Source organism: Juglans regia, chromosome 2 (assembly GCF_001411555.2).
Source record: "Juglans regia cultivar Chandler chromosome 2, Walnut 2.0, whole genome shotgun sequence".
NCBI lineage: Eukaryota > Viridiplantae > Streptophyta > Magnoliopsida > Fagales > Juglandaceae > Juglans > Juglans regia.
Genome location: NC_049902.1, coordinates 33,131,010 through 33,149,126, shown reverse-complemented (window position 1 = coordinate 33,149,126; position 18,117 = coordinate 33,131,010). Strand labels below are relative to the sequence as shown.

At 39.8% G+C, this 18,117-nt stretch overlaps 2 protein-coding genes across 2 annotated transcripts; one reads left to right on the top strand and one right to left on the bottom strand.

Moving 5' to 3' along the window:
• Positions 1–509: 509 nt before the first annotated feature.
• Positions 510–12,550, bottom strand: LOC109011716 (ribokinase). Its single transcript, XM_018993015.1, has 4 exons — positions 11,816–12,550; positions 1,942–2,127; positions 1,010–1,205; positions 510–923 (listed from the first exon to the last, which is right to left on the bottom strand). The coding sequence occupies exons 1-4, from the start codon at positions 12,476–12,478 to the stop codon at positions 811–813; spliced, it is 1,158 nt and encodes a 385-aa protein (XP_018848560.1). The 5' UTR covers positions 12,479–12,550; the 3' UTR covers positions 510–810.
• A 295-nt stretch (positions 12,551–12,845) lies between these two features.
• Positions 12,846–17,125, top strand: LOC109011709 (peptide methionine sulfoxide reductase B1, chloroplastic). The gene is made up of 5 exons (XM_018993007.2): positions 12,846–13,201; positions 14,818–14,929; positions 16,384–16,449; positions 16,545–16,742; positions 16,831–17,125. Exons 1-5 carry the CDS (start codon positions 13,012–13,014, stop codon positions 16,859–16,861), a joined length of 597 nt encoding a protein of 198 aa, XP_018848552.1. The 5' UTR covers positions 12,846–13,011; the 3' UTR covers positions 16,862–17,125.
• The last annotated feature ends 992 nt before the right edge of the window (positions 17,126–18,117 follow it).

Here is an 18,117-nt window from a genome sequence, read left to right as displayed (position 1 = left end):
TTACTTTTGTGCTAAAGGTCTTCGTGATGTGAAAGGAATAAGACGCTTCCGATCGAAACCAGTGGATATTAGCTCTGTATATATGTGTAATCTCTAGTAAGATGAGACGTAATAGCCCAAAAGCATGTTGCATCAACATTCGAGCGCGGACTTGGTTTCTCAAACATAATATTTATCAGATTAATGATGTAATATCCCAAGATGGATTGGATTGAATTGGCCATGAATGTATTGCATAAGCATTTAGTAAGTTCTCTGGGAGCTAGATGTGTGATATAATAAAAAATAATTAATTTAATTATAGTAAGTAAATAACAACAGTGCTATTTACATTCAGTAGTTTGATTTCTCATTCCACCAATTAGATCATAAGAATGGCCAAGTTGAAAGAACCTCGTGCAACTTCTCCAGGCAGAAAAGCCCTTCATGTTCCGAAACATCTTCGCCACTGGCTTGTCGGCATCCAAAAGGTAACACTTATACAATAGGAAAAAGAAGGGGGAAGAGTATCTGCCAACATAGCTTATAATACGCTGTAATATGTAATCCTATGTAATATACAAGGGTATAGAGATATATGAGAACACGTTTGTAATGAGCAAATTGCATACAATGTAGACATATCCACACAAAAAACCAGAGAATCCAGAAATATTTTATTTCCTGGGGAAATTTTTTGAAAAGTACTAAGAACAACAGTGATGAGTCTGAAAAGATCTTGCGGAGATAGTACCATCAAGTGAATGAGAACCTGCCTGCCCCAGGGAAGGGCGGGAAGACAGTTCTGAAGGAAGAAGTTGATCTAAATTTTCACTTATGACGAAGATCAGTAACCTGAGAATGAAGAAGATCCAAAACTGATTTCCTATCAGGCATGCTAGGAATAGCTCCCTTCACTTGAACACAAAGAGAAGCAGCTGCAGCTGTATCAAATGGCAGAGAATTACCATAATCCGAGGTATAACTAACATTTTCAAGGATAAAATAGGAAAAAAGCTGCCAGGCATACCAGCAAATTCCAAGCATTCCTTTTTGGACTTGCCCTCTACAAGAGCCACAGCAAAAGCTGCAGTAAAAGTATCTCCAGCTCCAGTGGTATCAATGACCTTTGCAGCAGATATGGCAGGTTGTTTAATCGGTTCTTCACCTTCTACAAAAAGGGCAGACCCTTTGGCCCCGAGTTTCACAAGGACTTGCTTAACCCCCTGAAAGAAGATATATTTAATAAAGTTATGATGAACACTCTAGAATTCCTGGCACCATTTCCAGATGGGTTTCGTATTCAGAATGCAGCTATACACTTGGTTGCTAGACAAAGTTGTTCTATTACTAGTCCTCTTGAATATACCAAAAACCAAGCAAAGTGAATCTTTCTGCATGTCCCTTACGAAGAAAGAAGGAAAACTGAGAATGATTTAAGTACAATGATTATATAATAAGAATATGGTACATCTAATAAGAGCAGTAAATATGCGTGCTATTTTTTTTTTAATAAGCATGAAAGCACAAAATATTTCTTATGCACTAAATAAAAGTATTTTGAAGTCAATTACTTGGAATGGCTGGAACGCCTAGTAGGGGCACATTTCCACAACAATTCAAAAATTGAATGGCCCAAATCTGTAGTTCAAAAATAAGGCCTTCAAAGAAAAGAAGATCCATAAGAACTAACAGTAGCAAAGAGGGTATTGGGATTAATAGACCTGATATCAGCATTACAATGGTCCCATTGATTAAATGCGTGCCGTTTGCGCGAATTTAAGGTTATGTGTAGATATGAACGTAAATAACACAAACAATCAAATTCCAGTTTGCCCAAAAATGCTGCAATCCTTTTCTTTTCTTATTTAAATAAATTTCCAGTTATAAAAATGAACTTCACGAAGGATAAGGCACAAAGCCTTCAACGATGATGGTCATTTTGGGTGTGCAAAAACTCACCATTTTATGGCATTTACCAACAGCTTGAGTAATCAGCTCAAAACTTTCAGTTGGACTTCCTGTCAAACGACTAAGTTCACTTTCATTTGGGCAAAAAATATCAATGAAATTTAATAATTCTTGTGGGAATGGTGCATCCATTCCCCCAGCATCCAAGATGACTGGAACCCCAGCACTCCTTGCAGCCTGTATACAGAACATGATACCAGATTATGCAAAGGACCTAAAGATAAAACAGAGAGAGGATATAAATCTGCAAATGGAAATTGAAACAGAAAAAAAAAAAAAAAAAATTAAACTGCAAGAAAATCAAAGCCTGTAGAACCAACATAAACTTCGATTAAACTTACGAAACACAAGCCGGTCAAAAGAACCAAGATGCAGAAACATTTCTAGGAATACCATGTATCCATTCCTTTTAAAGAGTTCAATAATGACCAGAGGAAGCGTAACAGTCAGATTTCACATTTCCTAATGGCAAGAACTTCCACTTTTATTATGTCCATTTGGCGGAGAAACTAATGTCCTCATAAAAACATACATTTTAAAGCAAAAGCAAGTTACAGTTCTAATTTTGTATTGAACTCTCAAATGATATGGACTGGGACGAAGGCTTTGGGCATAATGATAAGAAGTTCTAAGGGAGAAATCACTTCTACAACCTAGATAGGTCTTTGTCTCTTGTATAACATCTTGTGTACTTTGGCTTTGCCTATTCTTATCAATAATATCGTTTACTTAAAAAAAAAAAAAAAAAGAGAAGAAATATTTTTTTTTTTTGATAAGTAAAATAAGAATATATTCATCCAAAAGTGTCAATTACAAAAGTATCTACTGCTCCCATCCTAACTAGGTGGGAACATTAGAAACTAGAAACTCATGAAATTCCATACCATTAAAGTCCACAGCATGAGCCCAAGTACAAAGGGTCCTAAAAAATAACATTTTTAGCTCCGCTATTGATCTCTCTTTGTCTTCAAAAATCCTCTCATTGCGCTCCTGCCATAAGTACCACATAATACAGTTTGGAATCATCTTCCAAACCGCTTTAATCTGTCTCACTCCTCGAATTGAGGTCCAACAGGCCAAAGCATCCATCACAGTTTCTGGCATAACCCATGCTAAATCTATTCTGTTAAACACCGCATCCCAAATAGTCCTGGCTACCTCGCAATGTAAAAGTAAATGATCCCCCGATTCACCCCCTCTTTTACACATACAACACCAGTCTGCTATAATTATGCTTATTTTTCTCAGATTATCCGTAGTAAGGATCTTTCCAGAGCCGTTGTCCACACAAAGAAAGAAGCTTTGAGAGGAGCCTTATTGTACCAGAGCTTTCTCCATGGAAATTGTCTGTCAGGAACTTGTGTGAGTACCTTGTAAAAGGAGCTAACAGTAAAGACCCCTTTCCTTGTAGGACACCACCACAAATCATCTGTATGCTGGGTATTTGGGCGACAAGAGTATAAAAGGCTATAAAAATCTAAAAAACTCCCCATCTCCCAGTCATGTGCTGCCCTAAAGAAATTGATATTCCAATGGATGTTTCTACCTACAACTTCCATTACCTCCGCCACCATGGCATCTTTAGCATTTGCAATCACAAAAAGTGTAATAAACCTGTCTTGTAGAGTACAATTGGTACACCAAACATCCTTCCAAAATCTGATCTTTGAACCTGTACCCAATTGCAATCTTGTATGTTGATGGAAAACCACTCATCCTCTTCTAATGTGTTTCCATAGTCCCTTTCCAGCTGCCCCTCGAACATCTCTAGTACACCAACCCCCCTCTAGACCTCCGTATTTGTTCTCAATCACAATCTTCCATAAGGCATCCGGTTCCTTGATATACCGCCACAACCATTTGCCAAGTAGAGCCCGATTGAACATCCTCAAATTTCTAATACCCAATCCACCATTGGAGATAGGACGACATACAATTTCCCACTTGACTAAATGGAATTTGAACTCTTCACCTAGGCCCCCCCACAGAAAGTCTCTTTGTATCTTCTCAAGACGTCCCGCTACACTAGCCGGTATAGGGAATAAGGATAAGAAATAAGTGGGTAGATTAGAAAGCGTACTTTTGATAAGCGTGATTCTGCCCCCTTTTGACAAATACATTCTCTTCCAACCTGTTAATTTTCTCTCTACTTTTTCAATCACAGTATCCCAAATAGAAAGCGCCCTCGAGGCTATACCCAAAGGTAATCCCAAATAATTCATAGGGAGAGACCCTATCTTACAACCCAGTGTACCAGCCAATACCCTTAAATTTTGAACTTCTCCAATAGGCACCAACTCAGATTTATCATAATTCACTTTTAAACCAGACACCGCTTCAAAACAAAGCAACAATGCCCTCACAGCCCTCAACTGATCTAACTCGGCATCACACATAATAAGCGTATCATCTGCAAACAGTAAATGTGAGATGGTAGTGGTACCCCTACTCGGCGATCCAATCTGAAAACCACTCATATAACCATTAGTCACTAAGGCTGAGATCATCCTGCTTAGTGCCTCCATAACAATAACAAAAAGTAATTGAGATAATGAATCCCCTTGTCTCAAGCCACGAGAACTCGGGAAGAAACCCTCTGGACTGCCGTTGATTAACACAGAGAATCTTGCCGTGGAAATACACCATCTGATCCATGACCTCCATTTTTCTCCAAATCCGCACCTATCCAGTAGATATAGAAAGAAATCCCAATTAACATGATCATATGCCTTCTCCATATCTAGCTTGCACATAAGCCCTGGGCGACCAATCTTCACACGACTGTCCAGACATTCATTAGCAATTAGAGCCGCATCAAGTATTTGTCTACCCTTCACAAAGGCATTTTGGGGCTTAGTAACGATCTGTCCCAAGACCCCACTCAGACGGTTAGCGAGTACTTTAGCAATGATCTTGTACGTACCATTCACTAGACTAATAGGCCGAAAATCAGAGATCTCAGAAGCCCCTACCTTTTTAGGAATTAAAGCAAGGAAAGTGGTGTTGAGGCTTTTCTCAAATTTGCCAACCGAGAAAAGCTCCTGAAACACCTTCATGAGATCCCCCTTTATCACCTCCCAACATTCTTGATAAAAATCCATGGAGAAACCATCAGGACCGGGTGCCTTATCTTAAGCCATTTTCTTTATTACATCATAGACCTCTTCCTCTTCGAAAGCCCTTTCCATCCTTTTGACTTCCTCCAACTCTATAGTACCAAAAACCAATCCATTCAAAGTAGGCCTCCACCCCACCTGTTCAGTAAGAAGCTCACCAAAGAAATTTACCACATGGTTTTTTATTACTTCTTCTTCTCTACACTCGACCCCTTCAATTTTCAGCATCTCAATGTTATTATTTCTTCTATGAGAATTTGCAATTTTATGGAAGAACTTTGTGTTCCGATCCCCTTCCTTTAGCCAAATGGCTCTTGATTTCTGGCGCCACGACATCTCTTCTTGTAGAATTATTCTCTCAAGATCTGCAACCAGCAGAGTTTTATGTACTTGTTCCTCCTCAGTAAGTGGTCTCCCTTCTTGGAGTCTTTCTAACTCCTGTATTTCCTCCCACTTTGTATTTTTATTATCTTCTACATTGCCGAAAGTATGTTAGTTCCACACCTTTAGATCTCTTTTTAACTCTTTCAATTTACTTGCAAAAATGTAGCTAGGTGTACCTTCAAGATGATACGAACTCCACCATTGTTTGACCCTATCCATGAAACCTTCAGACTTCAACCACATATTCTTAAACTTAAAATATCTTTTACTGCTGCGAATGCCTCCACAATCAAGCAAAATCGGCCAATGATCTGATGCTAGGCGTGCCAAACGAGTTTGCCAGATATCAGGAAAATGACTTTCCAACTCAGGTGAAATTAAGAAACGGTCCAAACGGGACCAAGTCTGATTATTTGACCAAGTTGCTACATCCCCAACAAGTGGAAGGTCGATCAAATTCAAGTCAAAAATACACTCCGAGAACTCCAAACTTGCTGGTCTCAATCTTCTACTTCCAGAACATTCACTTTGAAAACGAACCACATTGAAATCCCCTCCAATGCACCAAGGGAGCTCCCACCAACTATACACCCCTACAAGCTCATCCCACAACATGCTTCTGTCTAAATCTAGATTAGGCCCATACACGCCTGCAAATGCCCACGAAAAATCATCTGAAACACATTTAAATGCGCAAGCTATCAAATATCTCCCTATATATTCCTCCACTTTCTCCACCACTCTCTTGTCCCACATCACCACCATACCTCCCAATGCCCCTGAAGAGGCCAAATAAACCCAGTCTACATATATGTTGCTCCATAAACTCCTCACAATCTTCCTGTTGATCATTTTCAGTTTTGTCTCCTGTAAGCACACAATGTCCGCTTTCCACTCACGAATTAAATGTCTAATCCGAAGACGTTTTTCTACCACATTAAGGCCCCGAACATTCCAAGAAACAATCTTGGGCTTCATTGAGAAATATTCAGCCCCTTCCCTTTTGCCCTATTCCTACTCGAACCACCTTCCGAATTCATCGACCACACATCAATCTTTTCAGTTCCCGACTTTTCTTCGATTCCCCCTTCGTATTATGGCGGTGACCAGCTTCCATAGCAGTTAACAAAGCTATGAACTGCTCCTCAAACCCATCACAAGTTATCCCTACCACATTTTGAATTTCCTTTGCTTTGTGAATTACCCAATCAGAGACTTGGTCTAGAAAATAAAAGTTCAATGGGATTGGATTCCCCACTCTGTTATCCTGAAAACTAACCCCTACCGAAAGCTCATCAAAACCGCAAGCTTCAGGGATGAAGAGTTCATCCTCCACGGAGTGCATCAAATCATCGGAATCATTCTCCTCCTCATCCACCTCAAGCTCCTCCAAATGTCTCACAGAGAGGTCCACCGGAGTCGAGAACCCCCCCTCCCTTCATCGGCGGTTTCTGTCCCGCGTGTGGCGGAGAAAGACGATCCTCGAAACCCACCAGCGCCTGTTGCGCGCAGAACACCGTCGTCGCTTCATCGGCGACATCCTCTGCCACCGTCGGCACTGTCTGTGTAACCGTCGGATGACCCAGCACCGTCGGTTGGCTATCCGGCACAAACCCGAGGCTGCTCAGCTCGGGTGGAAGGTTGCTAGGGCTCGAGGACGATACGGGTTGCTCTGACCCGAGTCCTGTAAGATTCCTGGGCTGGGCAGGCCCAGGCCCAACAAGCTGCTGTCCAGAAGGCCTAGAAGGCCCAGCCCCATCAGCCCGAGTGAATACGGGCGGGCTCCTAAGAATGGTTTTAGGCCGCGCCGGCCCACTCTTTTTTCTCCACACAGCCCAGCCCTTTCCTTTTTTTGTTTTCTGCTGGGCCTTGTTCTGAGTGAAACCCGGCCCATGATCCTTTTCTTTCCCTTTTAAAACCCCCGTCTCCTCCATTGCCTTAAAAGACCCAGTAAACTTCACTATTACAGCCACATCCCTCTGCAGTGAACGCAGCTGTCCCTGCATTTCCGCCAAGTCCTTTCTGACTTCCCACGTCTCCTGACACAAAGCATGGCACGACACACAATTTGGATGCAGCGTTCCTTCCCTCTGCCATGGCCGTTGTCCTCTACCTACAGCTCTCGCACCTTCTTCACGCAGGTTCCCACCGCCATCGCGCAAGTTCGCACCACCCTGCCGCTGGTTAATATTCACGGACAACGCCTCCTTATACGACCAATCTTTATGTCTCAATGCCCCACTACCGAGGTTCCGCCCCCCTCCTCCATGCACACCATCCCTTTTTGAGCCATCCATACCTTTCTCTCTCAGCTTCTCCCTCATCTTCCTCCATCCCCCTCCGTTTTCACCCTCAGGAATACAGATGACATTTCTCCTCCCTCCCTGATTGTACTCTAATATTTCAAGAAATCTCCCTCTCCAGTTAACACATCGATGTGCTATAAGACTAGAGAATCCATTCCGTGTTGCCGAATAAACCTCCTTCTTCCCCTTGCTTAAGCACTCCTCCAGTACCTTCACAAGCCACTGAATTGAAGAGTACCCCAGCTCCACCGAGTACTCTATTTTCCAACTTCTCTCTGTTACTCGCACACCCCCCTCTCTAAGTTTTGACAAGATGAAACATTTGGACTCAATCACCACTTCAACATATTGACCCATCATAATCTTAAAACTTACATAAATCACTTCAGTATTCTTGCGCCATTAACGACTCACCAAAATGAAAAAACATAGTATTTCTTGAAGGGAGAAAGCTCATTTCTTGAAGGGATTATCCCTCCAAATTTGTTTACCCTCTAAGAATATGTTTCATAGTACTTTGAAAGCACATTCATAAGTCAAGTTCGACAATGTAATTTTTTTTTCTCATTTGTTTCCCCTTTAATTCTCCTGGGCATTACCCAAGACTAACCCACACAACTTAAGAAGTCACTCCACATAGCACTGGCAATCTCACAATGGATTTAAAGATGATCAACAGACTTTCCACTTCTCTTGCACATGCAAAGAAGATTAAAACGCACACTAGTAGTAATAAAGTAACATTTAGTTTTCTGCAGACACCGTTGAGTTCATGTTCCATTTGCAGCACAGCTATCGTTGTCAGCTGGAGATCTAGAGTTTTTTCCCCCCTACAGGATTACAGTTTATGTGTTCTACTACATACAGTCACTTTTGTGTACTCTTTGCGCACTCCACTAATGTGATTGGTCAAAATAGTTATTTTATATTAAAAAAAAAGTGACGCAGCCAATCATATTAGTGGAGTGCGTAAGGAGTAAGTAAAAGTGACTACATATAGAGTTTTTGTTTCTTTTATAAGTAAGATTAAACTTAATTTTTAACAACTGTTATGGTAAACTTCAATATAGCTTCCTCACTATTCATTCTACCATTTTGGCTCTGTCATTTCCTCTAAGGATAAGCGATAAACTATAGCTCAGGAAATTTGATCATAATGGCATGGAAACTTATTCCTTTGCGTTTACTTACTGGCCACTTAATTATTCTTCCCAGATTTGAGTTTGCCTAGTATTTAGACATTTTCTAAGCACTTCTAGCCACACTCTAGAAAGAGGGAAGTCAAACATATATGCTCTCTACATTCAACCTTACTTTCGTAAAACAAACATAGCATATCGGCAAAGTAGCCCCATTAAGCCAATCAGTCCCTTGTTCCACCAGTCAGCAACAGGAAGGTTTTCCTAACAGCTTCCCAGGTTTCTGCAGTTGCATTTTTTTTTTTTTCAATCTTGGATGGCAGACAAGAAACACAATCTTTCTGAAAAACAAAGCATAGTGTAGTCTACCTTAAATTTCAAAAAGTCATCAGATCTAGGGTGGCCACCCCTAGATACTTTTGCATCACACTGGGTACCTTTGGAATTCAGCTGCATTCAGCACCATATACGAGCCTATCTATGACCCCACTTTAGGTACAAGTGCCCTTTTGTATGCCAGTTGTCCAGCCAAAGGAAAATGGCCTCACCATTGAATTTCCAAAAATGGGAATCTAAATTACCATTTAGAATAATTCTCATTTGAGGGAGACGATGAAAGCGATGATTCATGAAGTTAGTGCAAATAATGAAGTACCTTGGAGATTACATTAGATGTAGTACACGACAACATAGACTTGTTAAGAGAATTAGAGATTGTTGAACATGAAATAGCTTTCCCATTTGTATTGCTTGAGAAAACATGTGTCATATGCAATGAGAGCATGACTTCTACCTAATGTTGGGAATGGGGATTACAAAGTTTTGTGACTCAAATGATCTGTCACCATCATCCTACTTTACAGTGTAATATTTGGATGTCCCAAATATCTAATCTCAACAATTAGATGTGCTTCTGCACAGTAAATTAATCAAAGGGTGGAGGGTGATTTATGCCCATATTGGTAGTATTTGCCTATCAGAAAAGCTAACCTAATCTGAACACTTGTATAACCAAAGCTAATGTTGCCTACAACCCACAACTTCACCCTTTATCCTGATCTCATAAGGACAGTAGGTGTAATTGAACTATAGCTCATTGGCCAGATCCACTATATTACTGAAAGTTCAACTCAATTCCATCCTTCCCTATTAATAGTGCTGGCACCGCCGACAACATGTGCTCAAAGAATATGGTGCTGAAGGATAGAGGCAGCAAGATAAATTAATCTAAATTAGGGTCTGCCCAGATCGATATCTAATAGTTTCTCCATTAACATACAACTCAATCCTTTTTTGATAGGTAAATGATATTTTATTTTATTTTTCTATAATAAAGGTAAACGAGAATTTTATTGGTAACAACCTACAACTCAACAATCAATCGAGGTACTCATGAGTCATCCATATAATTTGCGTACATGCACTTGACTTACTACTTAACATCTCAAAAATGCAAATTTTCTCCTCTTATAATTCTTAATATATATTTTTTAAAAGTATTCTATATATATATATATACATATGTGCCCCCCTAACGAAGTTAGTTTGTTAGGGGGGCACATGGCGTGGGATTGTGGAAAAACATAAGAGCTGGATGGGACAGATTTTCTCAATTTTTCAGATTTGAAATTGGAAGAGGCAACAATGTTTACTTTTGGCACGATGTGTGGTGCGGCGACACGGCTCTTAAGCAGGTGTTTCCTATGCTTTACCAAATTGCCTGTGATAAAGAGGTTGTTGTGGCTGATTTATTAGTACGCTCCAATGGTGCTGTCCATTGGAATGTGAGATTTTCAAGAGTGGCTCAAGATTGGGAGCTGGACATGTTTACTAGCTTCTTTGATTCGTTATATGCTATGTCGATTGGCAATGAGACGAGGGATAGGCTGTTGTGGAATCCAAGTGGAAATAAAAAATTCTCGGTGTGCTTTGCTCTTTTTATAAGGCTCTCTTGGGATTTTCTAATGATCATAGCTATCCTTGGAAGGCTATTTGGAAGTGATAGGTACCTTCCAAGATTGCTTTCTTCTTTTGGACTGCATTTCTTTGGCGGATTCTCACCTCGGATAATCTGAGAAAACGTGATCTCATTATTTCAGATTGGTGCTATATGTGCAAGAGTGATGGGGAGTCAGTTGATCATCTCTTTTATTACATTGTAAAGTAGCCCAGTGTTTATGGAATGAGGTCTTTAATAGGATAGGGGTGGCATGGGTCATGCCTGGAAGAGTCAGGGACATTATGTGCTGCTGGAAGAGTCAGGGACATTGCTGCTGTGTGGAGAATGATCCCTCACTGCATTATGTGGTGCTTGTGGTTGGAGCGAAACAAGAGGTGCTTTGAAGATATGGAGCATTCTTATGGATGAGCTGAAACGATTTTTCTACAATACACTTCTTTCTTGGGCTTCGGCCATTATTTGTAATACGGACAGCCTTCATGATTTGCTTGTAACTCTTACTAGTGCTTAGATGTAATTAGGCATGTTCATTGTATACTACTAGTGTACTCCGGCGATGCCACTAATATCAATAAAATTTACTCTTTTTTTTTTTTTGATTGGTAATAAAAGAAACAAGTTAAATCAATAAAATTTACTTTTACCTATAAAATATATAAATATATATATATTATTCGACAATAACAAGCAATCTTTGTGTGTTCAGCTACCCCATCCACAGACCACAGTTTTCCATTGCTAAAAATTCTTCTTATTATTACCATAAAAATATCATGATGAAAGAAACACAAACTAAAAATAGGCATGGCAACTGGCAAGAGAACGACAGGATACATTTCTAATTGCTTGACAACAGCAAAGATAAAGAATGTCAATTATGAATCTCATTCACAAGTTAAAACATCAGGGTAGAAGATCAACCTTTTAAAAATAATAATTTAAGAGCCACAAAGCCCTGACCTTCGCAACCTGAATGTTGACCGAATCTGGAATCTCCCTCTGCAGCAAAATAATCCCAGCATTCTTCACCACCTCCAACGCCTCCTCAGAAATGGTCTCAGGCCAACAGTTCATGTTGGCACCACCAACAATGATGATCGAGTTTTGCCCATCAGACTGGAGCATCACCACAGCATGCCCAGTGGGTGCGGCGGCCACAGTATTAAGATAATCCAGTCGCACCGCACCATTTTCCAGAGCCTCAATGATCAACTTCCCATGGGCGTCCTCACCCACCTGGCCCAAAAAATAGGTTGGGTAAGAGAGCTTGCCACCACAGGCAGCCTGGTTGGCACCCTTGCCTCCAGCAAGTGTCTGGCCGGTCTTGGCCGAGATGGTCTCACCCTCCTCCGGCAGCCTCTCAATCTCCAGATAGATGTCTGCATTGGCTGATCCAAAAACTACAAGTGGTGGGCTTGTGCCGGGATTTGGGGTTATTGGGGTCTGTGTCTTTGAGGGATTTATGGCAAAAGACAGGGGTGGGTGTCTTCCATTTGATGGGTTTTGCGTCTTGTTGAATTGAACAACTGGGTTTAGGTTGATTGTTCTGTCTATTTGTTTTATGGGACTGTTTTGCGTGTGGAGATGCCAATGGTTTGATGGCGAAATTGCCGTTCCTCTCATCTCTCTTTATCTGTCTGACGTTCCAATTCTGCTCTGCGAAAATCGTTCGTAACACTGGAACTCTGACTTTGACTTTTGATATTGTATCGTAGAGCCGTGGAGGTTCGTTCGGAAACACAACACAAGCAATCGGGCCTAGTTTGGGCCTAGTGGGCCGATATCTCTGTAAGACTCCACCCATTGGGCCTCTAGTTCAACAACCGTACTTCAAGATCATATCCATTAACATTTTGCCCACGTGGCCGATGCAGGGCCTCTTTTGTCCCTCTCAATTCCTACAACCGCCACGTTTCACCAGCACAGATCCTCTGTCCCAGTTACCACCGAACGTAACTTATCTCAGCGAGTCATGACTCATAACAGAAGCATCCAATGGATGTTCGCTCACGTGCTTGAATCTGACGGTTTCCGAAGTGAAAACCATCATCATCAATCCTCGAGCAGTGCACAAAACTATTATCCAGAAACAACGAACGACGTGGAGGATTTGGTCGTTGGAAGACGTATTAGGTATCGTTAAAGGTCGGTCGGCAATGGCTTCTCATAGTTTAAGCTTAGCATCTCCAAGAATTTACATTTCCACGAAAAGCCAATTAGAACTGGGCGTCAAATCCAAGCTTTTTGTGTTCGGTTCTCGAGGCCTGAGAAAATCCAAGACGGTTTCTTTGTCTGCCCGTGCCATGGGATCCTCAGCTTCTTCCCAGAAACCAGACAGCACTCAAGGTACCTCTCTCTCTCTCTCTCATGAAGATTTTCGTTTTTCACTGTCCTTGTCTGATTCATCTAATTCACACTCATAAGTGCTTGTTAGTTGTTCCCCCCGTTTGCTTGGTGAACGGAGAGTTGGGTATCAATATAAGAAGTTAAAAAAATCAATCCCGGTTTTGACATGGTGGTAGCATCCACCCAGTGGGAGAAATACTCATCTGAAAGTGTAAATCAATGAACAAACTGTTATCAGTTGTTCTCTTCTTTATAACTTGAAAAGGAAAATGCTATATACTAGACCGTATTCCAACTCTCATCCAACTTGAAAGAGGCACTTATAATAGATTGTCTTAGAAGTTTTTATAAAGTGACGGGGAAACCAATAAGTTGGCCTCTCATCAGTCATTAAGTATTGATTAGTGACTATCGTCTGAAAATCTTTAATATTGCAGTTAGCACAATAAATTTGGGGGTAATAAAAAAAGTATTTGTTCCCCATTTTAGTATATCCAGGATCTCAAAAGTTAAAAAAAGTTGTCAAAGCTTCTTTTTAATCAAAGGGAAATTAATTTCTTATGGCGTGATTTCAATTTATGGAATGTAGTGCAGATGAGATCCGTGATTGTTTTTGTTTTGGCCTGTTCTGATATTTCCAGTTGGTGGTTTTGTTGGTTGCCTTCAATTAAATACATGTGGCCTCGTTTATTTTCGCAGATGAGATGAGTTGAGATAAAAATTGAAAGTTAAATAAAATATTATTTGAATATATTTTTTTAATATTATTTTTATTTTGAGATTTAAAAAGTTGAATTGTTTATTTTATTTTGTGTGGGAATTTTAAAAAGTTATAATGATTAGATGAGATGAAAATAATTGTGAAAACAAACGAGACCCATTTTGTCTAGCACCTTGAGTGAGACAAGCCTACATGTTTATATCTTTTTTTTTTTATAAGTAAGAGATAAATATTATATATATGAATGAAATAGGCTTAGCCTAGGTGCATAGGAAGTATACAGAAAGACACCTAAATACATTCTAAGAGCGGTAAATTAAAGACAAGAAATCATGAACATTATCCCCATGCAATACAATAACAGAAAATCAACACATTAAGGTGTGTAACACAAAATTCTTCAACTCACCCAATGTGCATTCCTTATCTTCAAAGCAGCGTGCATTCCTTTCTGTCCAAATACACCACATGATGCACAATGGAAACATCTTCCATACCGCTGCCACTTGATAACTTCCATGTATCTTTCTCCAACAACCCAACAAATCCACCACCCTCATGGGCATAACCCAAGCAACATCAACCCTCTGAAAGATCTCATCCCACAACACCCTTGTTACCTCACAATGAAGTAAGAGATGGTCCACAACTTCTTCTTCCAAGGGAACGGAGTATGATCTTGTATTGTCAAGATGTTATAAAACGCCTTAACTGTGCATATCTTGTGATTATTAGACCTCCACTTCAATCTATCTCGTTGTGCTATAGGAGTCCCTTTGGAATATAATAGGCTGAAAAAATCTGAAAAAATAGATAATTCCTAGTCGTGATAATGTACTTCAATTTTTCAGTGGTATAAGGCTAATAGTGAGTGGTTTTTTCTGTCATGGTGCAGAGGCGGGAAGCGCCGACTATAAAGCTATAAGTGATGAAGAGTGGAAGAAGCGACTCACAGGCGAACAATTTTATATTACTCGTCAAAAGGGGACCGAGAGGGCTTTCACTGGGTATGATCACAAGGGCGTACATTTTGTTAACTTCTATATTTTTTCAATAGTTTTTTGGTGGACTAGTTTTTTTGTTAGTCTTGATATACAAAGAATTTGGTTTCTATGGGAGGTCCCAAAGGCACAAGGCAGATATCATCATGAGGAATGAAAGTCGAGACCTATGATCATCTAACTATAATGTACTAATTAGAAAAATCGTCTTGCAAGTCAAATAGACACTTAAGAGACAATGAAAGAAAATTGTTAGACCAGTTAAAAACTTGGCTTATTTCTTTAGAACCATTTTAACAATTATGTACCCATGTCAATTTGTTTACCCATTTTAACAATTATGCACCCATTTCAAACAGTTTTTAGACTTGCATAGAGTTGTGGAATTGTTTTTCACATTTGTATGTAGTTGGTTGGGAGGGAATCTGGAGGCCACTCATGTATGTCAGTTATGAGGCATGTATTATAACACCCCAATAGAAGACTCATATCACAGGCCTATACTTTAAAAAGACTAGTAAATGATACAATTGAAGTTCTATTGGAACCATATAAAGAACAAGAACTTATCATTCTCAAGCAATGTGGGATCTTATACACCACCTACCATTTATCCTTATCATATGAGGTATCACAATCTACTCGCCTTAAATTCCCGACGTCCTTGTCGGGCCAATCCGTCATAGGTGGCACGGCTCAAGTCCCACATTTCTGGTTAAGATAGACTTTGATACCATTTATAACGTTCCAATGGAAGACTCAAATCATATGTCTATACTCCAAAAGAACTAGTCAATGATACAATTAGATCCCCATTGAAACCTTATAAAGAACTAGAACTTCTTCCCAAGCAATGTAGGATCTCATACACCACCTACCTTTATTCTTATCATAGGGTTTACACATGTATGGCTTGCAGGACAACCCGTTGAGTAACCTACTTCATGAATGTTTCATAAAGTTTGACAAAAATGCATCAAAACTGTAGAAAACAACCTATACTTTCAGTTGATTGCTCAGCATTCACTAGAGGTTTAGTCACTTGAGAAACAGGAGCTAGTCAAGGGCCATGATGCACTTTTTGGAGATGATGTCAGGGTTGGGCATGGTGAGGATACAGGCTTGCTTTATCCCAATATGTATATGAGCCTACGCCTAAGTCAGGATGGTATTCATATATTTAGTGCTCTGAGTTTATCCCATTCCAAAGCCGTCATCTTCTTTTCCCTTTTCCCTTTTCCCTTTTTCTGTTCAGTGCAAAGCCACCATCCTAAGCCTACAATGTTCTGCATAAATCAGGAGAATCTTGCATGTCAATTAATTTTGTTTCTGGAGAGAGGCTGGAGGTTCTGCTCATGCTGTACATATGTGATAAACTGGACCTGATGCTGCCAATATAACTGATTCTTTTGATTTGTGATTTTTCTAATTCGTTTGCTGTTTTTCCTTTCAATGTTCAGGGAATATTGGAACACCAAAACCCCTGGAACTTACCATTGCATATGTTGTGACACACCTCTATTTGAGTGAGTAGTCAACTTGTAGAGACTCTCATTGGACCTAATAGGTTTTGCTCACACAGCTACCACTAAAACTAATTTATACGTATTTCCTCCTCCAGATCATCCACTAAATTTGATAGTGGAACTGGTTGGCCTTCTTATTACCTGCCTGTGGGAAACAATGTCAAGTCAAAGGTAGATTTGTCAATTATTTTCATGCCTCGCCAAGAAGTTCTCTGCGCTGTTTGTGATGCTCATCTTGGCCATGTCTTTGACGATGGTCCACCTCCCACAGGAAAACGTTTTTGTATCAATAGGTAAATATTTTCGTCTGGCCTGTGTTCCTTTTCCCCAATATATTCATTGGTATAATGGACCTGCTGTAAAATATGACTGTTCTTGCAGCGCCTCCCTTAAACTAAAACCAAAGCCGTAGGCAGGCACAAGCAGGAAAACCAGAATGATATGATGCTCAAATCAGATGCGACACTCGTATTGTATCTGCACATTCCGTTTTAAATCTTTTATTTGGTTAAAGAACTGTGTAAAATAATATTCACTTGGCCGATGTATAAGCTGGGTCTGATAATGTGTAAAATATATCATATTTTGGGTCTGATAAAATATAAAATTTATCTTCTTGTGCTGGTATCAGTATCTCCTACTGTAACTTTGAAATGAGAAAATCAGATGCTTGTAATAGTGGGATTTTGTTTAACATGTTTCTTTAGTAAAGTCACAAAGAAGCTCATTGGATTAATTTTCCTACTATTATGGAAATACTGCAGTCAAAAGTGTTTAGGAGATAATTATGCCCTACTTAGGTATGCGGAAACTCGGTTTGGCTGCACCAAATTGCAGCCAGACTGTTGGGAAGGCAGATGCTTGTTTAGGAGACAACACCGACTGCAAGCTGGTGCTTAGAGATGTGAGACATGTTCTACGCATCATCTGGCTCAATTTTATCTACACTGGAAAGCTTGATGATGAAGGCAATTTTAACCACTTGGGTAATGGAAAATGCTAGATCTTCACTCGGATGATGGAAAATGTAAGATCTCTAAGGACTCTTTTATGGTGGTCAGAGGAAATAACCATGGCATGCTGGATTTGATGCAAGCAAAGTTGAGCAGGGGAATGGTGAATACAGTTAAGAAATACGAACGACTCCACCAAGTTTTGTCACAAAGGGCTTGCTTCTCTTCTCTAAGCATGAAAGTTAAGCCCCTGAAAACTTGTTTCGTTGTTTAGCAGACAAACAATATAGAGTTGCATTTCGTAGATTCCCTCCATTCAAAAGGAAGAGTTTATAATTTAGACATGGCTCATATTGATATTGGATGCGCTACTCGGCCACCCAGAATGTACCGTTGGCCATGCTTCTAGTGCATTTGCATTTCTTTTTTTTTTACTTTTTCTTTTATACATTTTTGTAACATATTTAAACATTTTTAAAAAAATACACAAATACATTTGTAGTCATTTCTTTAACTATGAAGGAAAAAAATTTAAATGCATGAACGGCTAAATTCAGGAAAATCCTCAGACAAACTAACATTTTCCATTGATTTTTGCTCCGTGAATGATAAAACAACTGGAGTTGCACTTTATTTTGTTATATTTGTTGATAGAATTAAAAGAATGGCTGTTGAAAAAGTTTCATGCTAAGGTTGAAAAGAAACAAGGAATAAT

Excerpts from the sequence above, each read along its gene's own strand:
- LOC109011709 (XM_018993007.2), top strand. The coding sequence starts at position 13,012 with ATGGCTTCTCATAGTTTAAGCTTAGCATCTCCAAGAATTTACATTTCC. Across the intron at positions 16,450-16,544 it reads TGTGACACACCTCTATTTGA|ATCATCCACTAAATTTGATA; the intron begins GTGAGTAGTCAA and ends TTCCTCCTCCAG. Across the intron at positions 16,743-16,830 it reads AAACGTTTTTGTATCAATAG|CGCCTCCCTTAAACTAAAAC; the intron begins GTAAATATTTTC and ends CTGTTCTTGCAG.
- LOC109011716 (XM_018993015.1), bottom strand. The coding sequence starts at position 12,478 with ATGAGAGGAACGGCAATTTCGCCATCAAACCATTGGCATCTCCACACG. Across the intron at positions 1,206-1,941 it reads TTGGTAAATGCCATAAAATG|GGGGTTAAGCAAGTCCTTGT; the intron begins GTGAGTTTTTGC and ends ATCTTCTTTCAG. Across the intron at positions 924-1,009 it reads GGAATGCTTGGAATTTGCTG|CTGCAGCTGCTTCTCTTTGT; the intron begins GTATGCCTGGCA and ends CATTTGATACAG.